This window comes from Tyto alba, unplaced genomic scaffold, assembly GCF_018691265.1.
Source record: "Tyto alba isolate M040663 unplaced genomic scaffold, T.alba_DEE_v4.0 Super-Scaffold_42, whole genome shotgun sequence".
Taxonomy (NCBI): Eukaryota; Metazoa; Chordata; class Aves; order Strigiformes; family Tytonidae; genus Tyto; species Tyto alba.
In genome coordinates, this window is record NW_024881318.1 from 28,374,379 (window position 1) to 28,395,146 (window position 20,768).

General features: G+C 43.9%; 4 protein-coding genes across 12 annotated transcripts in view; all 4 read left to right on the forward strand.

Moving 5' to 3' along the window:
• The first annotated feature begins 7 nt into the window (after positions 1-7).
• Positions 8-3,069, forward strand: CCNB1 (cyclin B1). Its single transcript, XM_042804776.1, has 7 exons — positions 8-223; positions 401-568; positions 935-1,093; positions 1,493-1,729; positions 2,174-2,314; positions 2,586-2,696; positions 2,962-3,069. The coding sequence occupies exons 1-7, from the start codon at positions 8-10 to the stop codon at positions 3,067-3,069; spliced, it is 1,140 nt and encodes a 379-aa protein (XP_042660710.1).
• Positions 3,070-3,401: 332 nt separating this feature from the next.
• CENPH (centromere protein H) lies at positions 3,402-10,793 on the forward strand. Its single transcript, XM_042804911.1, has 9 exons — positions 3,402-3,545; positions 3,677-3,732; positions 4,416-4,470; positions 4,906-4,980; positions 5,642-5,698; positions 6,672-6,735; positions 7,008-7,059; positions 8,219-8,382; positions 9,971-10,793. Exons 1-9 carry the CDS (start codon positions 3,466-3,468, stop codon positions 10,061-10,063), a joined length of 696 nt encoding a protein of 231 aa, XP_042660845.1. The 5' UTR covers positions 3,402-3,465; the 3' UTR covers positions 10,064-10,793.
• Positions 10,794-10,864: 71 nt separating this feature from the next.
• Positions 10,865-18,461, forward strand: MRPS36 (mitochondrial ribosomal protein S36). The gene is made up of 4 exons (XM_042804915.1): positions 10,865-10,957; positions 11,749-11,812; positions 16,716-16,918; positions 18,186-18,461. The coding sequence occupies exons 1-4, from the start codon at positions 10,919-10,921 to the stop codon at positions 18,201-18,203; spliced, it is 324 nt and encodes a 107-aa protein (XP_042660849.1). The 5' UTR covers positions 10,865-10,918; the 3' UTR covers positions 18,204-18,461.
• Positions 18,462-18,771: 310 nt separating this feature from the next.
• Positions 18,772-20,768, forward strand: part of CDK7 (cyclin dependent kinase 7) — a 36,446-nt gene continuing 34,449 nt past the window's right edge. For 6 of the 9 annotated variants that reach the window (XR_006166662.1, XR_006166661.1, XR_006166664.1 and 3 more), the window contains exons 1-3: positions 18,772-19,036; positions 19,336-19,395; positions 20,635-20,668. Coding sequence is in view for 5 of the 9 variants with exons in the window: in XM_042804506.1 (XP_042660440.1) it covers positions 18,977-19,036; positions 19,336-19,395; positions 20,635-20,668 (154 nt within the window). In the remaining 4 variants the exon portion in view is untranslated. Of the gene's footprint in view, positions 19,037-19,335; positions 19,396-20,634; positions 20,669-20,768 lie in introns of those variants that run through there. The other 3 variants (XM_042804504.1, XM_042804505.1, XM_042804507.1) reach the window with 3 other exon arrangements.

The window sequence follows — 20,768 nt, forward strand, 5'->3', positions numbered from 1 at the left end:
CCAGAGCATGGCCACCAAGATGAAGCTGGAAAGCCGCACCGTGCTGTGGGACATCGCCAACTGTGCCGCTGATATGAAGGCCAGTGATGGCCCCACAGAGCCGGGGGGAGCCTATGGAGGGGCACCAGACACCAGGCTCTTCACCTCCCAGGGTGCCGTGGCTACTGGGGTCGCAGTGAAGGAGCATCTGAACTTGCCGAAGCCCCTGAGAGAGACCTCTCAGGTACTGCCTGCTGCCTCCCCGGGGCCATGAGCCCGCTCCCCAGCTCGGTTGTGTGGCCCAGCAGTGCTCCCGCACTCTGGGCTTGCTGGGGGCAACTTGCTTCAGGGGACCTTTCGGTTGGCCCACCTGGGCTGCAGAGGGAGGTGCTGCCCACACTGATCTTGAGTTTCCTTGTAGTTGGAGCATCAGCTTCTAAACCCTGTGAAAGCACCTGGATGTGCCCAGCCAAAGGATTGTGCTATTCGTGATGATTTGCTTGGTGTGCAAGACTCAGAAGAAAATGCTGACATCTATTGCTGCAGCACCTATGGGCAGGACATCTACAATTATCTGAAAGAACTTGAGGTTGGTAGGAGTAGGTCAGACCTGCAAGCAGCACCTGCTGACGCTTACAGTGAACCTGTCATTATAGGCATGGCTTGGAGCTTCACCCGTGGATTTTCGTGAGACCCCTCAATTTACAATACAAGATTAAACTGACTTGGTAACTTAAACAAGTCATGGTCGTTAGACCAATCAACAAGTAGTACCAGTACCATGTTATTTCTGGCCCATCTCTGGTAAACAAAGAAACCTTGTGCCCTGTGGCCTACACCTGTGGGCTATGCCTGTACTGAACTTCTTGATAAGACTTGAGATGCAACAGAGGCCAGGCATTGCAAATGCTTCAGCTATGTGACTACATCTATTCATTCTGTTCTTTCCATGAAGGAAAGTCAACCTGTTAGACCCAGATATCTGTCTGGTCAGGAAATCAATGGGAATATGCGTGCCAGGCTAGTAGACTGGCTTGTGAAAGTACAGATGAAATACAAACTCTGCGAGGAAACCTTGTACAGATCAGTTGCTATCATCGATCACTTCCTGCAGGTGAGTGTCTCTTGTCCACTGTCAGGCAATGCTTTTTCCCTAAGCTCTAAAGCACAATAAGCACTGAGCAGTAACACCATACATGGTTAAACATGTTACCCTTAACAAAATACAGCTGACCAACAGAGGGCATTTGTTGTTGAATTGTATGTACCACATAACCCTCTCAGCTACGAAGAGTGACTTGATGTATCAAAACTGCTTACTCCTCTCCCTGGTTTGATCTCAAAATTTTCTGCTGTCCCTGCAGATGCCAACAGAGGTAACAGATGATGTACAGTTATTCTGTATATGCCAGAATGAACATCCAGCTATAGAACAAACCTTACATGTGCTAACTTGAAAAGCTGTGTTCTGAGCTAAGTCATTCAGATAGATCTCTACTGCTTCTTATTACAGAACAATCCTGTTCCCAAGATCAATTTGCAGCTGGTTGGTGTCTCTGCTATGTTTACTGCCTGCAAATATGAAGAGACTAATCCCCCATGTGCTGGAGACTTCACCCATGTAACTAATAACACTTACTCAGCGCTGCAAATCTGCCAGATGGAGAAGAAGATCCTGAAAGCCCTGGACTTCCGCGTGGGTCATCCTCTCCCTCCATACTTCCTGAAGAGGATTGTATTAACCTCAAAGGTAATGCTGAGAACAGGTGTTACCGTAAGCAGCAGCTGGGAAACGCAATACTTGACTCTGGCAGCTTGTTAAAATGGTTCAAAACTTTTGAGTCCTGCAACTGTCTAGCAGTTGAGCCTGGCTGAGACCTGTCTCCCATGTAGAAACAGGTCTTGTTTGTCTGCTTTTTCACATGTGCCTAACCTCCCCAAAACCAGAGCTAAAATGCCTGCCTGGTACTGTAGGGAACTGCCCAACTGCCCTTGAAAGGAGTGGTCCTAGACTATGAGCTGCCTAATACAGCTCAGAGCCAGTCTGTGGCTAAGCAATCTGAATTTCAAGCCTATAGATCTGAAAATGTTTGCTAATGAAGTATTTGTTCTTTCTTGGCTAAAAAAAAAAAAAAGGCTTGACAGTATGGTCTTTCCTTGGAGATAACAAATATTCAACTCTGACTTACTGCAGATGGGACTCAGAGAGATTGTTCTGGCTAAGTACCTGATGGAGTTGTCCATTTTGGACTATGATATGGTTCACTTCCCTTCATCCAAGACTGCGGCGGCTGCTGCCTGTTTGAGTTGGAAGCTAATGAAAAAATGGGAATGGGTAAGTCATTCTTGTCGGAGCACCTCCTTGTTTGGGACTTTATGTGCCTGTGCATCAGCTTAAAAGGCTGCTTTGGGCCAAGTGCATGCCTGCTGCTTCCCTCCTGGTATCTCAGCATGTTCTTGTCTCCCCCCATGGCTGCTTACAATGGGACAGCAGCAGGGCAGTAACTGAGACAGGAGACTGCAGTTGTCCAAGCCCAACAGAAGACAACAAATCCAGTGTACTGTTTATTCTAGTAGGTTGGTCTAATGACTTCCCTTCCTTTCAGACACCAGCTCTGGAGTACTACACGTCATTCTCCGAGAGCAACCTTCTCCCAGTTATGCAGCACATGGCAAAGAATGTATTTCTTGTGAATGAAGGCATTAGCAATAATTTGGTAAGAACCTCAGGGTGCAGGTGGGGAGCATGCGTGGGTAAGTGTCAGTATGTGACACTCTGACACTGGCTTAGCTGAGCTGCTGCCGTCAGGCTTGGCTCAGACATGCTCACCTCAGCCGAAGGTCTCCACCTGGCCAAACTGGCACGAGCCAGCCATGAACTGGTCTTGTGTGTGCTAGGGTGGGCTTGGCTTGACCAGCAAGCCTCTGGTGAGCTGGACTAGTGTGAACAGGATAAATCTAACAAAACTTACCTCTCTGCAGGCAATCAAGATGAAATATGGCACGCTTGCGAACTTGGGCATCAGTGCCCGTCAGGAGCTCTCTTCTTCGGCTATATGGGAACTAGCCCAACCTCTAGTTGATAAATAATTTGTGAGTTCGGGTACAACGTTAAGCACTATGTGCAACTCTGTATAACGTCTTGTGCTTTTTGGAGCTTTGAATAAAGATGTGTTGTGTTTTGAGGTATACAGCCGGCTTCCTCCTATCTCTGAGGCACCGCCGCGGACAGTGAGGGGCAGCACGCGCGCCCTGGGGCCGCGGCTCCCCGCTTTTGCCAGCCCCAGCGCCCTCGCGCCGAGCACCCGGCCCTCTCGGCCCGGCCCGCGGCTCCGCCCCGCGCCCGCCTGGCGGGCCGAGCGCCGAATCGCCGATAACGCAGAGGAGGCGCCAGGCGGGCCTGCGCGGCGCGGGGGCTGCTGGGGCTTCTCTCCCCGCCGCCGAGGGTGGGAGGCGCGTGCGCGCGGGCCGTTTGAACGAGCGGCCATGGAGTCTTCGGAGCAGGAGCGGGATCCGGCCGCCGCCGAGAGGCTGGCGGCGGAGCTGGACATCACGAGGCTGCTCTGGTCAGTGCCGGGGGCGTGCGGGGTGGTGGTGGTGGTGGTGGTGGGGTGTCAGTGGTGGTGGGGTGTCAGTGCTGGCGGCGGGAGGGCGGGCGGCTGGCTGACCGACCGTTGTCGCTTTGTTTTCCCCGCAGGCTGAGGGAGAAGCTGAAGCAGCAGCTGATGGAGTGTGGCACCGCGGAGCGCGTCCGTAAGTTTGCCGCCGCTCTCCTCCTCCTCACTCCCGTCCTGCCTCCCAAGAACGTGGCACGGCTAATATGCGTACATTTTGAAAAATTATTTATCGAAAGTTCTCGCTGTAATAATGACTCTTTTTTTTTTTTTTTTTTTTTTTTTTTTTTTTTTTTTGCTGGGCGTCTTACTGCATTTCTTAGACATCACTCGGAGACGTGTGAGAACGCTTAGGAAGCTGCCATGTGATTACTGGCCACTGCCCTTTCTCTTTTCGGGGTCTTCATTTTAGACTCCTCTGACACGTGATGACGATGGTTTTCAGGATTCTGATCGCTAAGGGCTGAAGTCATACTAAAAGTCTGCCAAAGCGTTTGGCAGTAATACTGATTTAAGGCGTTTCTTGTTCCCTTTGTCCCCTTTCTGTTACTTATGCCCTCTTCCTCTGAACCAACCAGCTGCACACCTAGAGCAGTGCTGTGAGCTAGCTCTGCCATGTCTAAAATGTGCCAAATGGAAATATTTTAAAGCCTAATTATTTCTCTGATGCAGCTGATTGATAGTGTAGTCTTACTAACAGTGGAAGAGATGACAAGGCCTGGACATAGGACTAAAAACTTAATTTTTCAGTGTAGCCATCAAACTGCTTATCTCTTACGGTCTGGAGATTGTATTTAAAAGTCATTGTTGTGCTTTTTTTAGTGACGTTCTTTGCAGATCAACAGTGTTACTCTGATCATGACAAAGAGAGCACAAGGTACGTCACTGGTAACTTCAAACCTTTAGTGTATTTTAAAATAAAGAGGACAGTGGTTAAGAACTGAGCTCGGAGGTTCTCTTCTAGTTACTCCTTCTTAGTAAATATCTGGATTAATGATCAGTATTTTGTAAAAGTCTGGTGAAAATAAAGGAAATGAAGAGGAAATATGGGGGAAAAATATTTTATTCCTAATGTAGTTCTGTATCTCATGTGGCTTCTAAACTTGCAGTCCTTGTGACAGCTATTGAATTCACTTCTATAGTTCCACGTGCTAAAAAATACTTCTGACCTTAATTTGTGATTTACAGGAAAAATTCTTACTTTAGACATTTAGAAAGCAAGTTAAAAATGTGCCATTTTTTTTTTAATTTTTTGTTATCTTCACACTGGTTGGGGTTGGATTTATGTTGTTGTTTTTTTTTTTTTCTTCAGCAAGGAAGAACACTTGCAAATTGATGTGGAGGATGCAAAAATCTCTTACAGGAACAAGTCATTAGCCTTGCAAAGGTAGAATTTTCTTCCCATTTATATGGAGGTTTTCTGCTTGTTTATGTATGCACACACACATGCACATGTAGATAATTCTGATTAGAACAGTCTTTCAAAGTGACGTGGTGTGCGTTACAAACATGAGAGATTTTAGTACCGTTAAACCAGTAGGTATGCAGATGAACATACCATAAAGAACAACAACAGAAAAAAGTTACAAATTGAAACAGTAAACCCAGAGGTTCCTACAAAAGCGTGAAAGTATGACTGTATAAATCAGTAAACATTTCTTGACATTATTTTACAAATACATCTGAAAAGGTTGAAGCGATATTATACATCTCCTGTCTTAGATGGCTGTTTATTTTAATTCCCTCCTTTGCCTAGCTTCCCTTTTGCAGACTCTGGGATTAAAGGTGTCCAAGTACGCTTGGCAAGAGAGAAAGTTGTCACTCTCCCAAATAATCATTGATGCGCCTTTTTTGTCCTGAGAGTTAAGCCCCATTATTTAAGAAATGTGATGGTTAAAAGGTACTTGATATTGTATATATATAATTCCAATGTGAAAATGGACATAAATGGAACCTTGGAAATATCTCTTTCATTACTTATCTTAATCTACTTCTCTCAGTTTCTTATCAGTTCTCACCAGTTAATGTTTCTTCCCCACACTATGTAGGAGCCAACTTGCGGATGCCCTGAGAAACAGAATGAAGCAAAATGATGATCACTCACGGTAAGGTGTTCTTGAGGACAGAATGGCTAGAAAGGAATGGACTTCACACAGTTTAATGTGACACATTGCTACATTATTTCACTGTACCTTTTCTAAAAGCAAGCTTCCTTCTTCTAGTTATGGCTGAAGTCTTGGATGAATGATACACCATCCACCTTATGGCTAGAATCAGCATGATCAGATCTCTTATACCCAGCGTGGATTTACATTTGGGCTCTGGATTAACTGAACTTTGATTAAAGACATCATAATTTTTGATTCACTACTGAGAACTGTTTCTAGTTAACAGGTTTTTGTCTTTAGTGCATGAGTTACCTGCGTTTATAGTAGCTGAGCACGTTTACCGACTTTTAACAGAGCCTTGCCTCTGCTTTGCTGCCTTCATTAATTAATCCTGTAGAAGCCTAATGTCTCTGAAAAAGAACTGAAAGTTTCAAACATGTTTAAAACTAACTTTTAATTTCCTGCCCAATATTAACAGATACACACATATGAAGTGCAATATGAGAAATACAATTTCTGTCAGGAATATAGCTGAGAACATTGCATCTGTATGATGTCCCTGCCACATGCCAGAATTCAGGAGCTTCAATTCTTAGTCATTTTCAGGTGGCTAGGCTTCCTTGATGCCTTCCAAACTCTGTGATTTGAAATGTTAGTCAGACTTAACTGAAACATTAGGGCAACTGAGAGGGAAATAAGGAGTCTATTTGTCGCCTATAACAATATTGATTATAATAACTGTAAAAAAAAGTTTTTAAAAAACAAACAAACAAACAAAAAAAAAAAAAAAAAAAAAACAAAAAAACAAGACCAAACAAAAAAACACACCACAGAAACCACCCCCCACTTTATTTTGGTGTTGGGGGAATGGGGATTTCTTTTTTTGCTTAATCCAAATAATTTTGATTAAAACATGCTGTTGACTCATATTAATGGTCTCAAGGTATACAACTGTGTTTCTCTTCCTTAGACTGATCCTGGAAACTGTGAAACATATAGTAACACTCAGCAATGCAATAATTGAATGTCAGCAGGTAAGTGGCAGTTGTAGCTTCTGTTGTAGTTGTGTCGGCATAACCAACCTCAACATGATCAGGAATGCGGTTTGAAAGTAATAGGATTGAACAGGTCATTTGCAGCTAGATATCTGGCCCAAAGGGTGCGTTTTCTACTGATGTTAAAATTAATGAAATGATTACTTAGTGAGTTACGCTGCCCTTAACTGCTTTTGTGAATTGAATTAACATCTTTTAATATTTTTTGAGACAAGAGTCTAGGAAATACTTTTTTTTTTTTTTCCTTTCAGGAAGTACGTGAGAAGGAACAGAAACTGAATGACATTAAAAGGAAAAGGCTCTGTAAGTGTGTTAGCTATATTGACTTTGTTTTATATTTGAATGTACAGTTCATACTTTAAAGTTCTTGTAGCAATATTAATTTACATCTGAAGTAACTGAAACTCTCAACACAGTTATAAAACTTCTGGAAAGAGTAGAAAGTACTATAAAAATGAGCTGTTGTGTTGTCTACTTGAGCATGAGACTGACATATTAGAATGACAGATGCAAGAAGATGCTCAGAAAGAATGTGGTGGTGTTTAATTACTTTGTGTAAGCTCTCCAGAAAACTACACATCCTCTAATAATTTAAATCAGTCCTACAACACCTAAAGGATTTTTTTTTTGTCAGACTGCACCTTTTTGAAATGTTTGCAGAAGAGAGGCAGGTGGGATTTATGTACAAAGAGCTCTCATAATAGTATATATGTTGGTATTCAATAGGCTTGTTAGAGTGGGTTGTATTTAGATGCGAAGTCAATCTTCAAATCTTAATAGGGTAAATATGTTTTCTGGATGCTCCCACTATCTTATGACCAGGTTTGCCAGCAGTTTTAACAACTATTGTTTTTCTCATGTATAGGAAGTGGTGTATACATTGACAGTAATGAATAAACACAAATACCTGTTTTCATAGGAAAAATGAGCATCTCTCGTATCTTTGGAAATAAGGAAAGGAATACTGTCAGCATTCTTTCAATGTATGAAATGGTTTTATTCAGTCTAGTTTTTAGCCTGGTTTCCTATAAAAACACTAGTAATATTCACTGGTGTTGTCCATATGTCCCTTGTACGACTTTTAGAATTTTGTTTTGATCAAATTTGAAAAAAGGGAAAGGGTCTTAAATACCTCTGACTCTAAAAGTTGTGACAACCAAAGACAGGGTGTAGGACAAATGTTCAAATTACAGTCCACGTCTGACAGAAATGCAGACAGCATACAAAGTACTTTGTTTTGCTAGCAGCCAGGGCATCATTTGATGTACTTTGGTACTGGGTAGCCTCAGCATGTGCTGCCTCTCATGTGAAAGTAATGTCTTGAGGTATATTGGAGGGAAGGGACGGAGTATGAAGTTGGGGTTATTTCAGTAGAAAATACCTGTGAGGAAAAAAGCGTGTATCTAGTTCTACTGCTCACCTAACTACTTCTTAACACTTAATTTTCCTGATAATGGAACAGCACTAAAAAATGCTGAACAACAGAAACTACTGGAAATTAATACCATGGTAAAACAACAGAAGGAGGAACAAGCAAATATGGAAGTGAGCAAAACGCTGGAGAAGATACATGGTAACTTACAAAAGGAAAGAGAGATAACTACAATAATTCAACATGTATTCCAGGTAATGTGTTAGAGCTTTTAGAAGCAAGTTTGCAGTTTTGCATAACAGTCAAGATAACATAGTGCATGGTAAATGTAACTTCAAAAAAAATTGTGTTTTCTAAAAACTGAAACGATGGTAATGGAAAAACTTCTGTAAGAAAGGAGAACTTGATTGCTTTGAAATCTAAAAGCATGAAATTGTCAAAAACTTATTTAGAATAATTATGTACAGAGTTTAGAGACAGTATATCAATCGATATTTATTCCTTTGTTCCATTTAAGGTACAAAAAGAATGTTTTGGGATTTTTTTTGAGAATGCCTGTCACAGCAGCGGCTATATTTCCTTACACCAAGAGCCACATCTGCCCTCCCCTGCCCCCCAAATCAGTTCCCCCATCTCACGGTTAGGAAAAACAAGTAGGTCTTAATCCCATGATACCAGTGAGCCAGGCTGCTGCTCCTCAATCAGCCCCGTCTGACCTCTTGCACTTCTCTGTGTCCCTCCCAGCAGCCTTATGAAAGCCTTGTCCTGCAGTCACGGCCAGTCTCCGAATACTTCCAGTGGTGTAGCCTTCAACCTTTTGGTTACCCCCATATCCGATGCTGTTGACTGTTTTGTATCCATGCATCTGGTTGGCAGGTCACCTGGAGTGTGGAGACATGCAAAGTGAGGAGGAAAACCTCATGATTTGGGGCAGGGTGTAAGGGCCTTTTGCTGCAGCATCCTGTGCTCACAGGGGCTCTACTGAAGGTCACGTATGCTGTGCTGCAGTTGGGTACCCTGTCTCTCACACTGTGACTTGTCCTGGCTTCCTTTGCCTGGCCCCACAGATCAGTGACTTAAGTACAAAGGTGGGAGGTGCAGCGAATGGTAAATTGCAACTGCAGTGCTCTCGAGTTTATCTGCAAGCAGGTTATAAAATCCCAGTTAAGCATGCACAAAGCTTATTTTAAAAATTTAGACTGGGGAAAAGAGACAACATATTGGAGGGCCTCAGGCAAAAGACAGGATATAACCGTACTGTGAATTGGGATGATCAGAAGAATTTCAAGAACAGAAAGCAAGCCACATGATTTTCTATTGCATGCTATGTCTACTACTAGTCTGCACTGATAACAATGTTCCATCTCAAATTGAGAATGAGAAATTAAACATTTTTATGGCTTTTACATTAGACTCCTAGAATTCTCTCCTCGCTTTGTATCTGAGTCCTAAGTAGAGCAAATTTTATTTGGTCAAATTTAATAATTCCTATTTGTCAATCCAGAATGACAGGGTGAGAACGTTAACTGTGTTATCTTGTGTTTGAGGCAGACTTTATTCTATGTGTTTAAAAAAAAAAAAAATTGTTCTGTGTTCCTGTGTTTAAAATAGGGATGGTGTGCAAGTACCTCTAGGAAATTCAAAGCGCCACTTTTTTCTTTTTTTTGCCTGTGTATGGGCAATAGGATCTAAAGCAGTATTTCTTTCTCTTTCCCCCCATCCCACCTACTTTAAACACTGCTGTGAATTTCAAGTAATTCGAAATTAAAAATTCAAAAACAGACAGCTTTTGAGAGATAAAGAATAAGGCTTTTTTAAACAAATAATCTTTCTTTCTTATAGCATATCATAATTGGAAGCAGAATTAACTGGGCAGAAGATCCTTCTTTAAAGGCAGTTGTTCTACAGCTTGAACAAGATGTCTGTGTTCTGTGAGTCAGGAGAAATGGTGTTCAACCAATTTAACCTTCCTGGAAGTTGTTCTCTCTAAAGTGAAAATTTAATTCCTAGTACATAACAAATGTTTGAACAGGTAGCGTAGCTAGTGAAACTACCTGAAGAGCCACATCATAGCTGTCTTGTCCCAACTGTTCATCTTCTGAAAGGCAACACAAAAAAAAGAATAATCCATATATTTTAAGCTTTTATGTAAAAGTGGATTTAAACCAAGACTCTGCCATTTCAGTCCACTTCCCCTGTGCAGCAGGAGGCTGGAGAGCTCAGACAGGATGCAGCAGCCTCTATAGAGAGCCAAAACTGGAAAATTTAGAAGTCAATCTTGAGTTTGGCTTATATTTCTTTTTAATTAAAGCATTATGTACAATGTTAAAGTTTCTAGTTGTAACAGCCTCTTGTGAGTGTGCTATACGCAGATTAGTTAAGCAGAGCATCCAGCAGCAGATGCAAAGTGTAGATACTGCCCCAGGCCATGCGACATGACAAACTGGAGGAAAATACATGTACAATGGAAGAGGGGGCTACGTACTAAGCATCCTAACATTATACAGCAAAGTAGTGGGTTTTTTTAATTTTCAACAATTGCGTTTCTGCTTTATGCTTTAAAGTTGCTGAAATCCGAGTGTGTAACATTTTGAAGCACTGTAAGCTTTAGTTTGTGACGTGTTTTGATCTATCACTAATAAAGCGCAGGGTTATTTGAAGCGTACCGTTTGGTTCTCTTTCCTTTACTTTTAACGTGCCGGGCCACGCCCACGCGGGGGCGGTGGGCGCGGGCGGTGCCGCGCGCGCAGTGGGCGTGGCCCAGCTCGGCCCCTCAGGCGCGGGGTCACCATGGGCAGTAAGATGGCGGCCGCCGCCAGGGTCGTGCAGGTAACGGCGGGGGGCCCGGGGCGGGGGGCGCGGCGGGGGCCGAGAGCCCCGATCGGGCGGCGGGCCTCGCCCGGCTGCGGCCGCCAAGGGCCGAGGCGGCCGGGGCCTGAGGCGCCGCGGGGCAGGCCGGTGTCCTTGGCGCGGGGAGAGAGGCACGCCCGCCCCGTGTCGCCGGTCATTTCGCGCCGCTGCCTGGTTCTCTGGTACCGGAGGGTGCTGCGGGGCAGCCCGCACCCTTTTGTGCGCTGTTCAGGAGGGGAAAGCGCTTGCCAGCGTCTCCTTTCTAAGCCCTCCCTCTTCAAGGTGAAGGTGATCTTCAGAAGATGTGTTTCAAACGCAAGCTGTGTGGCTTCGACTACCAAACTTTACAACTTACTGTTTTTTTTTTTTTAAGGGCCCTCGTCGGTCCCACCCAGCCAGCTGTACAAATAGGCACAGGCAGAGAGCACCGCTGCCGATTCCTTGTTACAGAAGCTTTATAATTGCATTTATGCGACTGCGGTAGCTGTTTCTGCACACACACGCACTGATTTCTGTGAGAAAAGGAAGAAAAATGGTTCCTCCTGTCATGACATTAGGGTGGAGGAATGTCTCTAAAGGTGAAACTTCTCTGTGGGTGGGCACAGAATATTAGTAAGTAGTAAGTTGATCAGGGTGGTGGTGCAGAAGGCAGTGGTATAGAAGTAGTTGTTTAATACGTTGTATGCTCCATTTTATTATTGTGAAGATAATGTGTGCTTAGTGATACATTTTACTCTCCCTGTTCCTCCTACTATCTTGCCTTGTTCTAGGTAGTCAAGCCACACACTCCGTTAATTAAGTTCCCGGACAGAAAAAGTGGTCCCAAACCTAAAAGTAAGTTATCTAATCTCTAGGTAAAACTTGCACTGACTTTCTTTTCATTAACTATTTTACGTAAGCACCAGCACACAGTTTTTGTGCTTCAAACTATGCAACCCAACTGATTCTAAGCAGGGTTTCTGAAACATAGTTGTTCCCGTTTGAAGGTAGCACTTTGACTCTTCCTTTTCAGACTCTATACATCTGTGGGAATACACAAAATATGTGCATGTCTATATTTCTTGGTCAAGGGAGATTTACAAAGGTTCCCAGTGTTGTTTTTCTATTTATATATAAAAGTTCCAGTGTTCTGAATACTAATATTTGCCTAAAAATTATTGTGCCCAAGTCAGTTTGAAGCAGCTTTAAGTATTCGGTGATATTTGTGGAAGTGATGTTGCATTTTCCTCATCTTTTCTTAGTTGGAGTTTGTGGTATCTGTGGTATTTGAAACCCTGATTATAGCAGGAAGAGCCATCCCACTGTACATTTTAAGAAGTGTTTCCTTGTGCTATTAATTAATGCTGAGAAAAAAATAATTTCATTACAATCTTTGACATTAATTTTTATACCTATGTTGATATTTATAGGTTTCCCAATACTGTTACATTTAGACATCAAATTTATATGAGTGATATGTTATTTTAATATTCCTTTTGAGTCATCAAAGCATTTGAAATTAAAGTAGGAGATGTCTAAAAAAGCTCTGCTATATTACTCTGACTTGTTTGGAAATGATACTGTACCACATTATTTGCCCTAGCATTATCACATTTGTGATGCATAGCTTTAAGTTTAGTTTATCCATTAACATTACAAAGCATCTACAGTGCACATCAGTGCCACTTCTGACTTAGCTGTGAACTCTTCAGGAACTATTTTCTGCAACAACTTTCTGTCAGAATTCTCTATGTTGTACATAGTTCTGCCAAATGCAACACCTCTCATGCTGGTAAACTACTTTCTCAAAGGCTTGAAAACATGTTACCTCTTGTTTATCTCTGCATCAGAAGGTTTTTGTAACTGTAACTTTTAAGTATGTTAGACTTTTATACCTCAATCAGGTTCTGTCATATCATTAGTAAATTGCAAGTTACCTCATCTTGCTTGAATGCTGTATCAATAACTGTGTTTCACTGTACCAGACTGTTGCTTCTATGTAGCCAAACAGAGCTCTGCAGATCCAGACTAAACTTTTAAATACATGGGTGTTTGCAAGGTTAGCCACATTCTTTCACCATCTTAGTACTGGAATGTGATGGTTTCAAACGGGGAAGGGAATAATGTAGTAGAGACTGTCTCTGAGATAAAGCAGTAGCAGTATTAAGTCTGGTACTTTTGAGTCTTGACTACTGATGTTTTTAATTGGCTAATGCACCTACTCCAACTACGCTTCAGACTGAAACATACAATAGAGGAAAATACTTGGCAAATGTCTAGATGTTTTTGTGGTGTATGAAACAAACTTGAAGAAACCATTTCTTGTTTTTTCATATATAAGGCTTGTTATTTCTTGAAACAAAAATACTTTGCCACCTGTCCAGAATATGCCCCTTCTGGTGGTCTCTCCTTCCTTGCTCTATTTGAGACCTTCTGTTGTTCCTGAACCGCCAGATCACCTTGGGATGTTCAGATACAGTCTGCTGACTGGGTATTTCTGAATACGTGTCGTGGTTTGAACTCAGAGGGCAACTGAGCACCACACAGCCGCTTACTCCTCCCTTCCCTCCCAGTGATGAGAAGGGAAAAATAAGCCAGGCTTGGGATTCGAGATATGACAAGGAGGGGTAAATCAGCCGTTATGGTCATGGTCAAAAGGCAGACCCGTTAGGGGAAGAAAAAAAAGAACATAGATTTATTAGAGACACTAATAACAACACTTAACAGAGTAGGACAGTGAGAAGCATTGCCACATCTTGAGAACCCCTTCCCCCCACCCCTCCCTTCTTCCCGGGCTCAGCTCTGCTCCCGATATCTCTACCTCCTCCCCCAGTGGCGCAGGGGCAGGGAATGGGGGGTGCAGTCAGTGCTGCCGCTGCTTCCATCTTCAGTGGGGGGAGCTTCTGGAACTTCTTGCCCCTGCTCCATCGTGGTCTCCCTCTCACAGGAGACAGTCCTCCACAAACTTTCTCCAACTGGAGTCCCTCCCATGGCTGCAGCCCTTCCCGAGCTGCTCCAGCGTGGGACACCCCCACATGCTGCAATCCTCCCAGTGCTGAACTACAACAGCGGGGGCTGCTTCTTCACACAGGGTGTCAGCCTCCTCCAGTTGCAGCCACCTTAAATGGCCATATAGAGTACCTCACAGGCCATAAATCAGTGTCTGCTCCACCGTAGATCTCCATGGGTGGCAGGGGGGGCCGCCCTGCCATCTCACCAGAGGGTACAGGGGGGTCTCTGCTCCAGCACACCTCCTCCCTCCTTTCTTCCTCCATTCCTCCACTGACCTTGCTGCTCACGCAGCTGCCGCAGCTCCTCCTCACAAGTCCGACTGCACGTCACCACGTCCCTTCTTAAATACATTATAGCAGAGGCGCAGCTGATTGGCTCTGCCTTGGTGCGGAGGGGGGGCCAGCTTGGAGCCAGAGGAGCTTCGAGAAGCTTCTCACAGGGGGCCACCCCTATAGGCCTCTCCCCTGCTACCAAAAAACCCCACCACTCACTCAAACACGGGACAGTATGTTTCACAATGGTGGCTTTTTATTTTTTTTTTTTACCATTGGTAGTTTGATCATGTTGCTGCAGGTGTTTGATGTCCCAGTGTTGCCATCGTCTCAGATTCACTATGGCTAAAACTGGAAAACTGGCTCCTCTACTTTGCCCTCATTGGTCTTGTTGGACTGTTGTGGTTTGAGCTCAGAGAACAACTGAGCACCACACAGCTCTTCATTCACCCCTTCTCTCTCTGGAGCAGGAAGAAGATAATAAAGCAAAAGGCTCAGGAATCAAGATAAGGACAGGGAGGGGTGACTCAGCCATTATGGTCACAGGCAAAAAGACAGACTCCTTAGGGGAGGAAAAAAAAGAGCATCAATTTAATTCAAACGCAACAACACGTAACAGACAGAGTAGGACAGTGAGAAGCATTACCACACCTTAAAAACACCTTCCCCGACCCCTCCCATCTTACCAGGCTCAGCTTTGCTCCCGATTTCTCTATTTCTTCCTCCACAGCTGTGCAGGGGGGCAGAGAATGGGAGGGTGCAGTCAGTGCTGCTGCTTCTTCCTACTTGGAAGGGGTGGGGGACAGAGCTCCTCTCATTCTTCCCTTGCTCCAGCGTGGTGTTCCTCTCACGGGAGATGGTCCTCCTCAAAGTTTCTCCAACACAAGTCCTTCCCATGGGATGTAACTCTTCCCAAGATGCTCTAGTGTGGGTCCCTCCTGCTTGGTGCAATTCTCCCAGCACCAACTACAACAGTGGGGGCTTTCCATAGAGTCCCGTCCTTCTTTGGGCACAGTCACTTGCTCCAGCATGGGGTCCTCCACAGGCTGCAGGTGGGCACCTGCTCCACTGGTGATCTGCATGGGTGGTGGCAGGGGGGCAGCCCTGCTGTCTCACCACAAGCTGTAAGGGAGTCTCTGCACCAGCACATCTCCCCACACTTCCTCCACCTTTCTACCACTGACCTTGTTGTTTGCATAGATGTTCTCCTCACAACTTCTCCTCATGACTTCAGCTCCACCTCCTTCGTTCCCCTTCCTAATTACTAAATCACAGAAGCACAGACACCATCGCTAATTGGCTCGGCCCTGGTGCAGAGGTGGGGCTGACTTGGAGCCGGGGGAGCTTTGAGGAGCTTCTCACGGGGGGCCACAGCAGTAACCCCCTCCCTTGCTACCAGAAACCCCACCACTCACTCAAACCCAGCACATGGAGGCAGGAGAGAGAGAGGTAGGCAACAGTGTGGTACTTTAACTCCTGTTCTTTGACTCAGCCAGTCTTCATGCTGCTTATTTAATAATTATATAGTCCCTTTGTCCCAGCTGTTTAGGTGTTGCATTTGTCTTGCTCATTTTTCAGCACTGAGTGGGATCTCCTGTGGAAGCATGCTGTTTTATCAGGTGTTTTAACCTTATGTAGAGAGATCTGAGTGCTTATGAGGTAAACATATTGCTGTGAGACTCCGTCCTGCCTGGTGGGGTAATTGCATACTTCTGTGGTGGGATAGACCTGAGATTCACAACACTGACAAGACTGCCCTTTTGTCATCTCTTCTCCTGTCCTCAAACTCAAGGCAACTTCTCTAATGTGAATTCCTTAAGCCTCCCTCCTGACCCTCACTTATAAAGTACTTCATGCACTCCTTGGTCTTTGCATTTACCTGATGTTGATTGCTGATGCCCAATATTTGGTGGTCATTCTGCACACGATTATCAAAATTTGACATGATGCCATTTTGTAATATTAAAAATGGGTACAACACTGCATTGCATGTTGTGATATGTCATCGTTGTGAGTTTTATCTTTCTCTCAGCCTCTATCTCTTTTTAACTTGTCTGTCTTTACAGTTGAGGTAAACAGAAAGCATCATCTCAGTGGATTTTAGAGACCTATTGTTGTTGTCTTTCTACATAATTGCCTCCACATACACATTTATGATACTTTATGCTTTTTCTCTAAGTACAGCTTCCCAGTGAAAAAACCTTTGTTAGGATACGTGCTGATTTATTTCCTGTTTCCGCATCAGTATTTCTGCACTCAAACACACTTTCTTTCATTGTCAGTTTTTTCAGTATCCTCTTGATATAGTTAACAGCAATGAAAACAGGCTGTGAAAACTGGAGTGTCTTAATTCTTTCAAGTATTTGATATACTAAGGAAAATTGTCAATAGCTGGTAACTGTTATTGGCTGCTTATTAACTAATTTTACAGTCTTGTTATACTTCTGTAAATGGTTTTGCAATCTGGGTTTCAGTACAGGAGTCTCTACAAGCAAGTGTGCCATCTCTCCATGCTTCAAAAGCACAGGAGTTCGGAGGAAGCAGATCACTGGCCTTTCAAGATATTTCACCTGTTAGTAGAGTACAAGGTACACCAGACACTTCTGAATTAGCAAGAAGCTTACCTCAGAAATACAGAAGGAAACTTATGTCCGATGAAGAGATTGAATATATTCAAGTAAGTTTCATTTACTGGTGCGTAATGTCTGTACCTACCTAGCATTTAGCGTATTTCTACACCTTCAGAATTTCAAATAAGGTATTACATTTTAATTCTTGGTAAAGGTGCCCTTGCAGCTTTCATAGCTTTGATGTGCAATACCCAAGCTACAAATTACTAATAACAGAAGGTACCCAACTCTCACTATTTAGTAGCATGTGGTATCACTGAGTAGAGAGATATGGGCTTAAGACAAACATGCAGGTAGCTAGTGGTGGTCACGGGTGATGTTCATTACTGTCACTACCTGGTTCACAGCAGATGTTTAATGTGTAATTTGGACGTGCTGCACAGGAGTCTGCTCTTAGGCCAGTGAAGGCTATTACCAGGTATCGAAGTCCAAAATATTTCTCAAAGTAGTGTTTATAAGTTATTTATTAGTAAGTTAACTCTTGTATTTCTAGTAGTAGAAGCATTTTATTAAAGTTGATACAAATATTTTCTGCAATATTTGCAAATATGGCATTGTACAGGAAAGGGAAGAAAAACCTGTTTTTGTTCTGTAACAATTCTCAGCTGTAAACACCAATGCTTAAAAAGGGAGAATGCGCAAAATTTGAAGAACTTGTGAGGTGGGTGTGGGTTTGAAATTAAAAGACGCTTGTGTAACTTTGTTAAATGATAAAGACACTTACAGTGTAATCATGTTAGTAGAGGAAATCAGTTTTCCTGCATGTATGTGGGTAGGGTATTATAATTAGAAATAAAACTAGTTATTTCCCATAGTAGTACAGTTCTTGACTTCTAGCATAAATTTTCTGATGGTGAGGTAAGTTGTAAAATAATTTTATAGGGGAAAATAATGAATTCAATACCTTTCTGATTTCTCATAAAGATTGTAATGACTCCCCTTGGCTTTGTCTTTACTTTGCACTTTGGAATTTGGGCAGTGAAAATAATTCTAAAACTTGTGTTCATTACTGCTGTGTTTGTCAGACTTTTCTAAAGTGCATAAGAATAAGGTTTCTTCAGAGTGGGAGGGGTGGAAGCAGCTGTACTTGTCCCTTGCATGTCTTGATCTTTTTATATTCTCCCCTGAAAAAAATGGAGCAGTTACTGGTAGATGCTGATACTTGACACTCTGTGCATGTTCTTACATGGATTAAAAATAAGTGTATAAAGCAGAAATTAAAACTAGAAGTCTGTTGGTCTGTAACAGAAGATTTGATCTCCATTTCCCATTCTTTTAGTGAAATCTATTTAACTGCCTGCTTTTCTTTTACAGCGTGGAGGTCCGGAATAAGTATGGAAGATAGTTTGTTGGCCACTGTTGAAGAATGAAGCATTGTATTCACAAGAAAGGCATTGCCTCAATATTAAAAATTATTGTACACTAATAGCTTTAATAAAGACCCCTGTGAAGGGTGAGAAGGTTGACACAGCGCACTATATATCAATGTGTGATTGAGAAGGATTTTCTGTTGATGGCGAACTAGCAATTGAGTATATTTGATGTCCGCACCATTAAAATACTTTTCTAATTAGCCATTTGCAAACTTGACAATCTAACTGAGTCATTTTATTTTTCTACTTAAAAAACAAAAAGATTCGGCTGTCTCATCAGGAGGGATTTTACGGGCAGGACAGGGGCCCTGGCGCGTCCCTGGGCTGGGTCCGAGGCAGTTCGGGCAGCTGCGCGTTTCCCCGGGTACCCGCGCTCAGGTCGGGAGCGAAATAACCCCGTTTTTTTTCCGGGGTAACCCCGTTTGTCAGAGCCCCTTTGGGTCCGACGACAGTTACAGCCCGCAGTGTACCTGCTCGGGAGGCTTCATTTGAACGGAACGGTGCCCGTGACGCCCGGCAGACGTCACGGGGGGCGGGGCTGGCCGGCAGGGCGGAAGCGGCGCGGCGCCGGCCGGGTGCGGCCTCCGCAGCCGGGCTCACTGCGGCCCTGCGGGTTCCCTGTCCCCGTCCCTCAACCTCTTTCCCCCTCCCCCGCCCTCTTTCCCCTTTCCCCCTCCTTCCCCCCCCTCCCCTCCCCCCCCCCCATACTCCCCGGTCCCGCTGCCACCGGCGATGGACGCGCGGGCACGAGCCAGGCGCTACGAGAAGCTGGACTTCCTAGGAGAGGGTCAGGTGAGCGGCCGCTGATGCGCGGCGGCGGCGGGGCGGGAAGGAGCCCCCTCCGTGAGGCGCGGGCAGGCGGCCCCGGGGAGGGCCCTCTGGTGATGGGCCGGGGCCGCGGCCCCGGGGCTGCCGGCGGCCGGGTCGGGCCCCGTCTCGCCTCCCGCATGTGCCGGCGGCGGCGAGTGCCAGGGCCGCGCCGCGGCGGCGGGGTGTCATGGCCGCCGGCGGGGGCGGGTAGGGCCCGGGCGGCACCCGGGCATCGCCGCTCGCCTGCCCCGCCGGTGACGGCGGCCCCGCTCTCTCCTCAGTTCGCTACCGTCTATAAAGCGAGGGATAAGAACACCAACCAAATCGTGGCTATTAAAAAGGTGAGTGCCAGAGTGTTTCCCCGTTGTGTGATCAAGTGTCTGGTTGCTCTTGGCTTGCCTCGTGATTTTTTTTTTTTTTTTTTTTTTACACCAACTTAAGGGGTAATGGGAGAAGACTTCCCTGGAGTGTTTCACTTAAATGGTCTAGTTAACCCGCCTTTAATGCCTTCCCCTTGCCTTAAGAAGGGAGACTGCGTTTCTGAGTTTCTGAAGGGCTACCTGGTCTGTAACTTGACATTTCAGTAATTTATTAGATTTATTTAAAAATAACCCCACACGTTTCCAAACTTCAGACTTTAATAGTCCTTCACAGTGGCTTTTTTTCTTTTTTTAACCTTTCCTCCTGCTGTGACCCATTTCTTTCACTCCAGAAATGTTACTCCTGATTAAGTTCTTTATAATTGATGGTAGTTTTTTGACAAAATTTTGCAAGAGTGATCTTAGATCTGCAACTTACCTGTTTGAATACAAATGTTGAAAATGCCTCTGTGGTCAGAGTTTCACTTCATACTATTAGAAGTGATTGCTGGAATTTTTTATATTAAAAATAGGTGATTAGCGGTGCTTTGTGAGGGATGAAAAATGCACACTACACTGCTTTGATTAGTTAAAGAGCCTACTTTACTAGACAAGTTGAACCACATGAATACTAAGTAATTTTGTTTGATACTACTGATCCCTCTTAACATTATAATACTCTTCCTGTATGACTGCTACTAGTAGCAGCTGTGGTGAAAAGCATTCTTGTTTTCTCCAGAAAATTTCCTTAACTTTTATCATCTGGAAGTATCAATGGTGGGATTCTGGACTTGTAAATTTTAGATGATTGAGATAGAAGGACTTCAAGCCAGCCCATGTTTACAGGCTGTGCTAATTTTACTAAAAACATTTTAACACAACTATCAGTTACTTTGCCTTCATTCTTCCCTTAGGAGAAGCTTGTTAGCAGTATAATAAAGCTTTGTGGCTGCAAAGCATTCTGTGCTGCCGGTTTGCATTATGTTCGTTTTCAGCACTATCATAACAATTTTTAAGCTTTTATAAAAACTAATGCAGTAGAAACAATTATATTTTTAAGGGAAAAAGCAAAACAAAACAAAACCAAAACCAGCCCTTGCTGGTAAAGTACTTCATGCTACTGAAACTCGTTCTGTTTTTGAAGAGTAATACTAAATAATATATCCCTTACTGTTGGGGCAGGTGGCTTAACCTTATATAATATGAAACATTTCTTTTCAGATTAAACTGGGACATAGATCAGAAGCTAAAGATGGTGAGTTTTAAAACAAATTCATGCTGCAGAAGCTGTGCTTTGTTTGTTTTGTTTTTGTAAATTGGTACATTAATTTCCCACAACATAACTTAGCGAAGAA

Bases quoted from the DNA above. Each gene is read 5' to 3' on its own strand.
- CCNB1 (XM_042804776.1), top strand. From the start codon at position 8: ATGGCCACCAAGATGAAGCTGGAAAGCCGCACCGTGCTGTGGGACATC. The intron at 224-400 runs GTACTGCCTGCT...GTTTCCTTGTAG, and splicing joins CCCTGAGAGAGACCTCTCAG to TTGGAGCATCAGCTTCTAAA. The intron at 569-934 runs GTTGGTAGGAGT...CTTTCCATGAAG, and splicing joins ATTATCTGAAAGAACTTGAG to GAAAGTCAACCTGTTAGACC.
- CENPH (XM_042804911.1), top strand. From the start codon at position 3,466: ATGGAGTCTTCGGAGCAGGAGCGGGATCCGGCCGCCGCCGAGAGGCTG. The intron at 3,546-3,676 runs GTCAGTGCCGGG...TTTTCCCCGCAG, and splicing joins GACATCACGAGGCTGCTCTG to GCTGAGGGAGAAGCTGAAGC. The intron at 4,981-5,641 runs GTAGAATTTTCT...CACACTATGTAG, and splicing joins AAGTCATTAGCCTTGCAAAG to GAGCCAACTTGCGGATGCCC.
- MRPS36 (XM_042804915.1), top strand. From the start codon at position 10,919: ATGGGCAGTAAGATGGCGGCCGCCGCCAGGGTCGTGCAG. The intron at 10,958-11,748 runs GTAACGGCGGGG...GCCTTGTTCTAG, and splicing joins CCGCCGCCAGGGTCGTGCAG to GTAGTCAAGCCACACACTCC. The intron at 11,813-16,715 runs GTAAGTTATCTA...TCTGGGTTTCAG, and splicing joins AAGTGGTCCCAAACCTAAAA to TACAGGAGTCTCTACAAGCA.